Raw genomic sequence first — 12,500 nt, 5'->3', positions numbered from 1 at the left:
ATGCTTAGTGTCTGGAAACATCCTCCTCCTATGAAATGTTGTTAGCTGGAGTTTCTGTGGCGACTTGATCCGAATCAGAAACACTATTTGTGCTGCGCATGTGCCCTGTACAGGATTCTAAATCCCTCATATAAAACTGCTGAGAATTGTTTTAACATACTTCAGACAGGAAGTAAACACGTCTGTGCACATGTTTCCAGTATTGATTGAGGAGCTACAGTTTCCACGATGCTGACCACAGGTTGGAGCTTCTCAGTGGGGGCTGCCCTGTTGGCCTCAGCTGTATGCTTGACAGCAGAGTCCAAGTCTGGACCCCCACAGGAGGGGGATTTTTCCAGTCAAGCTGTTGCAGTTTGCAGGTGTCTTAATGAAGCTCTCAGATTTAAGCTGCCAGTTCCTGTTAAGAACGTTACCTTCTCAGGCCTCTGATGAGTTCATGTGAAAGTTGTGATGTAAGAAGTTGTTTGTTTGAATTGAAAGCTTTGAAAGCTGCTTTGTTACTTTGACAGCTCGTGACAAAATATTGACTCTTTTATCTCAATTTTGTGTGATGGCTCTGTTGGTATGGGCGTGTCTTCGTTATGGGTGAATCATGATTGACAGCCACGTTTTCTTGGCAACATCTCTTTCAGAGTGTGAGAGCTGAAACAGTGTGAACAGCAGGAATGACAGAGCGAAGCTTCACAATGCTTTTGTTTTCAGCCGTGAGTCAGGACTGTGTAGGCGTGATGGGGTTTTTGCAGCTAAGCAGAGAAACGAAAGCAAGATGGCGGATCGAGTGAAAACCTTGTTTACCTCTTTACCTCTTCCAAAAAGATTCAAACCAGGACACAGAACATTATATCTCGTAATACTTCATCATCTCATGAAGACTTCACTCATGACATGTGCTTTAAGTTCTAGCTTGAAGTTCCTGTTTGATGTTCCTGTCCCTTCCTGTAGTTAGTTCATATTTACTTTCTTAAACACTTTATAATTTCTTCTATGAGTTTTTATTAAATGCATACAGAGACATTAGGAGGAAAAATAAAGCTCTAAAGGAATTAATGGAGATTGCCGGAGCTCCTAGTGAGCTAAATAGCTAAGTAATTTAGCTAATATAGTTAGCTTGCTTTGCTAACTGCTAATCTAATCTGAGAAAGACGCTGAGCATGTGATCACACAACGGATTACATTTTTTTATTTTACATTTACATTTAAGACCCTGTAGAAGAAGTAGGTCTTTTGGTGTGGTTTGAAGACTGCTAGAGAATCAGCTGTTCAGCTATCAAGTGGAGGTTTATTCCACCACCTTGGTGCCAGAACATAAAAGAGTCTGGAAGGTTGCATTCCTTATCGCCGTAGAGATGGAGAGACCAGTCGAGCAGCTGTAGAGGATCAGAGGGATCAGTTGTGCAGTGGTTCAGGATTGAAGGGATCAGTAACGCAATTGTAGATGATAGAGGGATCAGTGGCACAGTTACTGAGGATGGAGGGATCAGTGGTGAAGTCATTAAGGATGGATGGATGAATAGAGCAGTGGTAGATGATGGAGGGATGAATAGAGCAGGTGTTGAGGATGGAGGGGTGTATTGAGCAGATGTGGATAATGGGGGGATGGATAAAGCAGTGGTTTAGGATAAAGGGATGAATAGGGCAGTGCTTGATGATGGAGGGGTGAATTGAGCAGTGGTAGATGAGGTTGAATCAGTAGAGCAGTGGTTCAGGATGGAGGGATAAATAGAGCAGTGGTAGATGGTGAAGGGATGAATAGAGCAGTGGTAGATGATGGATAGAGGTTGGAGCAGTGTAGGTGATATAAAAGCTGTAAGTAGAGGGATGGCGGTTGGTTTTTGGAATTGTAGAGGAGCATCAATGTTTTAAATCTGATCCAGCCGCTACAGGAAGCCAGTGGAGGAAACATTGCAGTGGGGTGCTGTGGGAGAACCTGGAAGTTTAAAAAAAAAGTTGTTCTGATGAGTTCTGGATCAGCTGCAGGTGTAGAATGTCCTTCAGAGAAAACCTGCCTGTAGCGAGGTGCGAGAAGTCCAGTCTTTAGACGACAAGGGACTGAACAAGCACCTGAGGGCCTGTGTGGAGAGAAATTCTCCTCACATTGTCTACAGTGGTAAATGATTTTTATTTTGTTTGCTTGCTTTAAAATACATGCAATAACAAATAGAAGCAAAAAAGATCGATCATAAATAAAGAATTGGAGGAGAGAAAATCATCTAGCTTCCAGGAGCAACATGAGGAACTCATCCAGCTTCCAGGAGCAACATGAGGAACTCATCCAGCTTCCAGGAGCAACATGAGGAACTCATCCAGCTTCCAGGAGCAACATGAGGAACTCATCCAGCTTCCAGGAGCAACATGAGGAACTGTATGTAGGGTATTTTTTTAAAATGTTATAATAATTATTGTGCAGTATAATTAGGTAAAGAATTGTGTGTCATGTGTGAAAGTAAAGTTATATTTAAAGTGTATTTTTGCACTTTGTGGACCAAAAAGTAAACTCTAAACTGACAACACAATTGATTTCAGGTTTTGTACAGAGACGGTGTGAGGAAAGAAACAGACGCCTGAGCTCCACACATTACTTCACTTTCCCATCAATATACAATATTTTAAAGTGACCTACTTTCAAAGTGCTGCTTTTTATAAGTGTGACTTTTTTACACAATAAAACGTCCTTTAGGTTAAAGTGCTCTATAACTATCAAATAAATAAATACTATAAATAAGATTTTTATTATTATTATTAATACAGGTACAGTAACAGACACACAGTAATTCAGCTGAGTTCTGCATCATGTACAGGATAATCATCTCTTTAACAACTACAGAAAACAAACATACAAAACTCAGCACTTTAAATAAAAGATAATCTTCAGTGTTTATCTGTGACTCGTATCCGTGTCCTTATCAAGAGCAACTCACAACTATCTCATTCAGAAAAAAACAGCAGTTGATTCGAGCAGTGGCGGAACAGTGGTGGTGGGATCTGAACTCACAACCTTCTGATCAGAAGTCCAATATCTTAAACATTGACAGAGAGAAAGAGCGAGAGAGAGAGAGAGAGAGAGAGAGAGAGAGAGAGAGAGACCTACCTCACTATTAAACAAAACATTACTCACACCCATATATACACCCTTACTCACACCTTTACTCACACCATATCTACAACCATATTTACACCCATATCTACACTCTCACACCCATATCTACACCCTGACTCACACCCAGATCTACAACCATACTTACAACCATATATACACCCTTACTCACAGCCATATCTACACCCTTACTCACACCCTTATCTACACCCTTACTCACACCTATATCTACACCCATATCTACGCCTGTACTCACACCCATATCTACACCCTTACTCACACCCATATCTACACCTGTACTCACACCCATATCTACACCCTTACTCACACCCATATCTACACCCTTACCCACACCTTACTCACACCCATATCTACACCCTTACTCACACCCTTACTCACACCCATATCTACACCCTTACTCACACCCTTACTTACACCTATATCTACACCCATATCTACGCCTGTACTCACACCCATATCTACACCCTTACTCACACCCATATCTACACCTGTACTCACACCCATATCTACACCCTTACTCACACCCATATCTACACCTGTACTCACACCCATATCTACACCCTGACTCACACCCATATCTACACCTGTACTCACACCCATATCTACACCCTTACTCACACCCTTACTCACACCCATATCTACACCTGTACTCACACCCATATCTACACCCTTACTCACACCCTTACTCACACCCATATCTACACCTGTACTCACACCCATATCTACACCCTTACTCACACCCATATCTACACCCTGACTCACACCCATATCTACACCTGTACTCACACCCATATCTACACCTGTACTCACACCCATATCTACACCTTTACTCACACATATATACACAACCTTTGCTACAATCATTCAGGTCACTTGCTATCCCATGATTCTGAACTGACACTGAACAGCAGTGAAACTGTTTTCTGTTTATTTCTCTTTTAAATTTGCATAAACAGGAAGTGATGTCATTCATGCTCTCTTCAGATCTCCTGTATAACAGCTTTCAGGTTGTATTGTTTGATGTTTCCTCACTGTAAAGTTGTAGGATTTTTCAGATTGTCTGTAATTAAAGCGTATTTCTGCATTTCTCTGAAAGTTGTAGCACGTAGCAATGATGATCAGCACACAGCTCACAATTCACACACGGCGTATTTACATCCGTACATCTGCAGGTTATTTATAATCATCTGCATAATAGTATGGGGTTGACTCATGCTTTAGCAACACACACGAGCACACACGTGCATACACATGCACACACACACACACACACACACACACACACACACACACACACAATGCGTGACAGTCTGCAGTCTCTTCCTTCACTGACACCAAGTTTTCTTGAAGTAAGGAGATGTTTCTGTAATATTTATGGAAGGAGTCTCCAGTGTGAGAGACCGGGGATGAAAGTGAGTGTTTGCAGCTGCTCTACAATAAGTGACAACACAAAACACAAACACTACACAACTGTTAGATTGCCTTCAAAATGTAACTGTAAATGGTTTAAAATTTCAACATGCTGTTTAATTACACATATAATTGTAATCGTTGGCGTCGCTTCTGCATTGCATCTCTGGTGTGTGTGTGTGTGTGTGTGTGTGTGTGTGTGTGTGTGTGTGTGTGTGTGTGTGTGTGTGTGTGTGTGTGTGTGCGTGCGTGCGTGTGTGTGTGTGTGTCTGTGTGTGCGTGTGTGTGTGTCTTTGTGTGTGTGTGTCTTTGTGTGTGTGTGTGTGTGTGTGTGTCTGTGTGTGCGTGTTTGTGTGTCTGTGTGTGTGTGTGCGTGTGTGTGTGTGTGTGTGTGTGTGTGTGTGTGTGTGTGTGTGTGTGTTCATGCTGAAGTGTTAAACAGAGAAAGCTTGCACTACACTTAAAACATGCTCATACATCATAAGTGCCAAAAGGATTTTTTAAGTAAAGTGCACATGAAGTGTGAGAGAGAAAAAAAGAGAGAGAGAGTGTGTGTGTGTGTGTGTGTGTGTGTGTGTGTGTGTGTGTGTGTGTGTGTGTGTGTGTGTGTGTGTGTGTGTGTGTGTGTGTGTGTGTAATTTCCTGCGTTCACACTAGTGCGGGCTAAACGATAGATGAAATTTTTTAGGATTTTTAAGAACCGTTAATTATTCAGTAAACATTGAGGAACCTTTTGAAGAACCATTTTTTTTGCAGCTTTTCAAAGTTAAATTCTGTTAAAGAAGCTGAGAACGCTCTACTGATTCAAGAACCCATGTGGAACCTTCACTATGTCTAATAAGTATGTCGTGTTTATCTGTATTACTGTATAAACACAAACAGGTTCTTTTATCAGTCAATCAGAGAGATTTCAGTAGAACCTCCAGTAGAACCTCCAGTAGAACCTCCAGTAGAACCTCCAGTAGAACCCTTTTCTGTAATGTTAAGTGTAATTATCAGATGCTGATTATCTACAACCCACCAGGAGGTTAACTTTTAGCTTCTATTTACAGTTTTAGAAAAAAGTCTTGATTATCTGTTAAATCCTTGTAGTTCCCTCTCTGGCGTGTCTGCAGGATCAAGTTTTACTTTGGTTTAAAAAAGTGAGATAAATGTAAATATAAAGGGGTTAATGGTCGAAGGTAAAATTAAACTATTTCCTTTTTTATATGTTAAAAGAAAGCAGTGTGAGATGATGGAAGTTTTTTATCCTCCATCTGTTCCTCTGTCTCCTGAGAGATCTTCTGTGCAAGAACACGGTGCTCACTCGTCCCTGCACACGGGGGAAAGAAAGACAGAATACAGTGAGAAAAAAGAGATGAAGAAAGAAAGATAGAAAGAAAGAAAATTTTGCAGGTTTAAGCCTCATCCAACATTTTTTATAACAAACAGCAAAATAACTTTTACCCAGAAGCCTTTCACAGAGCTCTAATTCATGAATTGCTTATTTATTAATTAATTAATTAATTATTATTATTAATTTTTTTTTTATAAATCGCAGTGTAATTTCCCAGATTTTACTCATCATTAAAATTAAAGATCAGTTCAATTCAGGTCAGAATAATCATCCATCAGAAATCCTCAGGTGTCATTAGTGTGAGGTTTTTATTCGATTTTTTTACACAAAAAGAGAAATATAAATAAATAAATAAATTAGATTAGATTAGATTAGATTAGATTAGATTAGATGCACTATGTTGTCATTGTGCAGAATACAAGTACCAGTGAAATGCAGTAAATTGAGTAAATTGAGTATTAATAAATTAATGAACCTTTATTATAATGTTTATTTTTCTTATTTACTCATATTAATAAATAAATATGTATATTATGCCAGTATTAGTTTGTTTGTTTGCACTCTGTCTTACAAACACCAGTGAAATGAAGGCAACACATTCACCCAGTTTACATTCGAATAAAATTCATCAGATGTTCAGCTGTTCTTCATCAGCGTCTGTGTGTGATTTTATATTAAAAGGCAGAAACATAAATTAATGAATTGATTATTGATTTTTTTTTATCATTTATTTGATGGTTCCTATTTAATAATATCTATAAATATAATGTGGAATAAAAGTGGATGATTTGAGTGTGAAGCTCAATAAAAAGAGGAACTGGAGTAATGAAGATCATCTCCTGAGCTTCCACACTACACAGGCTGTAGAGGAAGTGAATAAGAGTGAGATATGAACAGCACTGGACGTGGAGTGGAGACGATTTGTAGGACGCCTAGGGGAAATCCTGCATATGTGATATGTGATGTAACACACACACACACACACACACACACACACACACACACACACACACACACACACAGTCATGTCAGCGGCCATAATGACTGATTATTACATTACAGTGAGGACAAACAGCAGCTGCACACGATTCACACTACAGCAACGTTTAGTGCGCTTGATTTATAACTGAGATGTGACACACAAGTAGGCAATAAAGAGGAGTGTATATTGCCTGCAGGTATTACACACACACACACACACACACACACACACACACACACACACACACACACACACACACACACACACACACACACACAGAGATTCTTAAAGTCCTCTTTTTTCCTGTCCCACTTTTCAACTGAGAGATTTATAAAGCAAAGCAATACGACAAGGCCCAAAATAGCACACACACACACACACACACACACACACACACACACACACACACACACACACACACACACACACAGACACATAATCATTCTATTAATTAAACAGTTTTGCCAGAATCGTCCTCAGTGTCCGTACCACCCCGAGTGTAGATGATTAGAGGGACACCAGGGTGATGCTAATGTTGCTAACAGTGAATGGAATCCTAAAGCCACTATCGCATATCTATGAGCGTAAACTCCGCCCTCATTTTAAGAAGGAAACCTTTTGTCCTGTTTTAGTGCTGTGAAGTCACTAAAAGTAAAATATTCAGCAGAATATTTTGAGATAATATTAATGAGGAGGAAGTTCTTCTGAAAGTCATGAAGATTAAAATATATTGATTTCTACATAGATTTTAGAGAAACATATTGTAATTCCTTCAAACAGTCAGACGATGGCGCTGGACTAAACCCCTGACTAAGCAAAAAAAACACTTGAGACACGCTCCTTTTTTACATCAACTAACCCTAACCCACATTCATAACTGTCACTAAAGTTCTGATTGGTGGGTAAATATTCTGACCTTTTCAGATGCAGTGTAATACACAGTCCAGTCTCTCTCTCTCTCTCTCTCACACACACACACACACACACACACACACACACACACACACACACAACATCACATAACTACAGTCGGAGAAGAGAGAGAGAGAGAGAGAGAGAGAGAGAGAGAGAGAGAGAGAGAGAGAGAGAGAGAGAGAGAGAGAGAGAGAGAGAGAGAGAGAGAATTGTGTGTGTGTGTGTGTGTGTGTGTGTGTGTGTGTGTGTGTGTGTGTGTGTGTGTGTGTGTGTGTGTGTGTGTGTGTGTGTGTGTGTGCAGGTTGTTAACCAGCTTATGGTGTGAATTTCAGTTCTGCTCCAGTAAAGGATCAGCAGTGAAAGCGAATGTTGATACTGTTACATAAGAGAAAAAGAACAGCACACCATCAAGTACATCATCACAACCATCACAACCACCACAACCAGTACACCACTCACAACCACTACAACCAGCACAACCACAACATTACAACCAACACAGCCATTACAACCACTACAACCATCACAAACAGTACACCACTCACAACCATTGCAACCATTATGGCCATTACAACCAACACAACCATTATAACCACTTCACCACTCACAACCACTACAGCCTTTACAACCAACACAACCACCACAACCATTACACCCAATACAACAATTACAACCAACACAACCATTACAACCACTACACCAGTCACAACCACTACAAATATTACAACCACAACAACCATTACGACCAACACAACCACTACATCCAATCAACAAACAACGACATCACAGCTGACAACACAACACAACCATTACATTACACCAGTACAACTACTACACCACTACAACCTTCCCACCAACTACAACCAATACAACCAGTACAACCATTACAACCACCCACCACACTTCACCATGACACCATTACACCACTCACAACCACTACAACCATCACAACCACTACAACCATCACAACAACTACAACCATCACAACAACTACAACCATCACAACAACTAACCACACTTCACCACCAGTTAATACATTAATAAATGTATGAATTAATTTCTTTAATAAATAAACAGTCATTTGTATTTCATTATTTAAAGTTTTAAAGCAAATATAATTTATTAATAAATGAAGCAAATAAAAAATTAAATCAATAAATAAATACAAAAATTCAATTAAAACTATATTAAAATTAAATAATCAATTTAACAAATAAACAAATCAACATCATAGAAAATTACATAAATAATAAGGTTTTATTTAAGTTTTAATAAAAGTACATGTGCATCTCTCTCTCTCTCTCTCTCTCTCTCTCTCTCTCTCTCTCTCTCACACACACAAACACACACACACACACACACACACACACACACACACACACACACACACACACACACACACACACACCTTGCCTCCATGGGGTCCTTGGTGAGGTAAACGATCCAGTAAACGAGGTTAAAGGCACCGAAGGACAGAGGGAAGAGGATGCGTGAGTATTTATCGATGATGCTGGTGCCAGTTAGCATATCGTTAGCGGGCGTGGCTGAACCCTGCTGATGTACATCAGGCACAGGGCTCGCAGGAACCACGGGGATCTCCTTCTGTGGTACAGAGTTCAGCCTTTTCTTGAGAACACTGCTGGGATCCACCAGAGCCTTGGAAAGGAAACAACATTTATGTAATCAGATCCTTCATCTTTTAGATCAGACTGAGAGGATTCAGCTTGAAGATCTGATGTTATACATGGTTCCTCTCGATGTTCCTGCTCTGAGGTGCCAAATACTAAGGAAACAACTTGCAATTAAGGGGGTGTGGTTTAAAAATAAATTAATCAGTGATTATCACCTTTAAATACACATTATTTATCAATAATCAACACAAAGCAACCTTTATTCAGTCTCTCTCCAGTTTCTCACCAGTCTCTCTCCAGTTTCTCACCAATCTCTCGCCAGTTTCTCACCAGTCTCTTTCCAGTATCTCCCCAGTCTCTATCCAGTATCTCACCAGTATCTCACCAGTCTCTCTCCAGTCTCTTTGCAGTCTCTCTCCAGTCTCTGTCCAGTTTCTCTTCAGTCTCTCTCCAGTTTCTCGATAATATTTTTCCAGTTTCTCACCAGTCTCTCTCCAGTCTCTCTTCAGTCTCTTTCCAGTCTCTCTCCAGTTTCTCACTAGTCTCTCTCCAGTCTCTCTCCAGTTTTTTTTCCAGTTTTTCTATAGTCTATCTCCAGTCTCTCTCCAGTCTCTCTGCAGTCTCTCTCCAGTCTTTCTCCAGTCTCTGTCCAGTTTCTCCTCAGTCTCTCTCCAGTTTCATAATAATATCTTTCCAGGGTCTTTCCAGTCTCTCGTCAGTTTCTCACTAGTCTATCTCCAGTCTCTTTCCAGTTTCTCTTCAGTCTATCTCCAGTCTCTCTCCAGTCTTTCTCCAGTCTCTTTCCACTTTCTCTTCCGAATAAAAACATGGAGCTGTTCATGGAACTGTAAAAAGTGTAAACTGCTCAGCTTGAAGATTCACAGCTTTTCCTCTGACTGAATTTATATCTATTTATAGTTATAGTGTTATAGTTACAGTACAATCCCATAAAACACGTTTTCACATTTCCATTAATAAACAAAACAAATGAGCAAATTATTTAGTAACCATGAATTATTAATCAACACTTTTATCTTCAATCATTATTTTCATTTCTCCTAAAAAATAAAGGACTCTGGGATTGGCCTGAAAAATCGTGTAGAAACATTCCTCCATGTTCACATGAGTTCAGTAAAGATGCTCAAACATCAAAACTAAAAACATCAATCATGATCAAAGTGTTAATAATCATAATCATAATCATAATCATTAACTGATATTTATTGTATTTATTTGTTTTTACCGTAACTTCCATGGCATCACTCTTGGCAGGGGTTGCCATGGCAGCTCGAGCAGCGTTGGCACGGCGACGCTCTTGGTTGGCCTGCACGGTGGAGAAGTAGTTGACTGCAGCGAATTCGATGAGGGCGGAGAAGACGAAGGCGAAGCAGACGGCGATAAACCAGTCCATTGCAGTGGCGTAGGAGACTTTAGGCAGCGAGTGTCGAGCGCTAATACTCAGAGTCGTCATTGTTAGCACTGTAGTGATGCCTACACACACACACACACACACACACACACACACACACACACACACACACACACACATTATTTATTAAGGGTTAAATAAATGCTGCTTATAATTACTACACACACACACACACACACACACACACACCCACACACCCAAACACACACACATTATTTATTAAGGTTTAAATAAATGCTGCTTATAATCACTACACACACACACACACACACACACACACACACACACACACACACACACACACACACACACACACACATTATTTATTAAGGTTTAAATAAATGCTGCTTATAATCACTACACACACACACACACACACACAACGAATCAACACAACACCATCTCCCCACACGAATTCAAAATGGTGGCCGTTTTAGGCCATGTTTTCCACAAAAATGCTCCTGAATGCTGTGTGTGTGTGTGTGTGTGTGTGTGTGTGTGTGTGTGTGTGTGTGTGTGTGTGTGTGTGTGTGTGTGTGTGTGTGTGTGTGTGTGTGTGTGTGTGTGTGTGAGAGAGAGAGAGATTGACAGAACCTGTAGGAGGCAAGCGAGCGTGATGAGTTATTCTGAGGTATTTCGGGTTTTTCTGTCTTTGGAAACAGACGCAACGACAGAAACTCTGCCATGGAGACGAAGATCTGGAACGATGAAGTGATCGCCTACAACTTCAAGGAAAGAAATTACAGAAAAGAGCATGAATTTCGGTTCCAGATGAAGAAAGCGAGAGTGAGGACCGAGGCAGAAGCTCACTGCGTCTCACTGGGAATTTCCTTTCCTTATTACAGAAATAAATCACACATTTATAGCAGGAGGAGATGCAGGCTGGAGAGGGTCCAGTAGATTACACACACTCTTTATTTTTATTATAATGTGTGTAACGGCCATATTGAGAGCAGAGTGAGGATTTAACACTGAGTGTAACCCGAATACCAGCAACTTTCCCCGTATCAAAACACATACAGGGATTTTGGATCAAACTGAAACAGCTCCATAAATCTCTGTGTTTGCGCTCCATCCTGACTTCTTTACACCGTTCTGTTCGCTGTAATTAGTTCACCTCATGGCATTTTGTCAATAAACACAGCTTGTGCAGCCAGTGGACAAGGAACAGGAACACGAGGAGCTCGTAAACATGCGATTTTCTTTCCTCCCGTCTGTAAGAGCTGTACGAGCGAACAGGATGCGAGCGCCGCGCCGCTGAAAAGCCGAGCCAGAGGCGATGCCAGGCTTTTATGAGGAAGAGATTTCTGTGGAAATGAAGCTCGCTGGAGTAGAAAGGCTTCTCGGCTAGAGATTACTGCTCTGCGCCCAGGGACGCTTTCACTCCCAGTGCTTTCAAACGCTGCTGCATTTTGTTTCTTACTCTCAGGAACGTAGGAACTTTACTGTCCATCATAAAGACATACTGAAGATCTGAACCCAATCATTTCTACATTTATTTATAATAATGACAATTTAATTTCTTGTCTGTTTATCAGATTATATTCAGAAACTATGTGTTGAAATAATACTAATAATAATGTCAAATTATATAACAATCATTTATTGTACAACTCAGTGATTTAAATCAGAGTCACTAAAGTCAACAAATCAGGAATCCCGTCCCAGGAGCCCGGAATCTC

General features: G+C 40.3%; 1 protein-coding gene across 1 annotated transcript in view; it reads right to left on the bottom strand.

Annotated features, from left to right (window-relative positions):
* Nucleotides 1-4,029: 4,029 nt before the first annotated feature.
* Nucleotides 4,030-12,500, bottom strand: part of gabra6b (gamma-aminobutyric acid type A receptor subunit alpha6b) — a 13,710-nt gene continuing 5,239 nt past the window's right edge. The window contains exons 8-10 of the mRNA XM_083565534.1: nucleotides 10,633-10,880; nucleotides 9,167-9,414; nucleotides 4,030-5,837 (exon numbers count right to left, since the gene is read on the bottom strand). Coding sequence (XP_083421660.1) covers nucleotides 5,828-5,837; nucleotides 9,167-9,414; nucleotides 10,633-10,880 — 506 coding nt within the window. The 3' untranslated portion in view covers nucleotides 4,030-5,827. The remainder of the gene's footprint in view (nucleotides 5,838-9,166; nucleotides 9,415-10,632; nucleotides 10,881-12,500) is intronic.

This window comes from Silurus aristotelis (genome assembly GCF_946808225.1).
Source record: "Silurus aristotelis genome assembly, chromosome: 16".
Taxonomy (NCBI): Eukaryota; Metazoa; Chordata; class Actinopteri; order Siluriformes; family Siluridae; genus Silurus; species Silurus aristotelis.
This window is presented reverse-complemented; position numbering and strand designations above follow the sequence as displayed.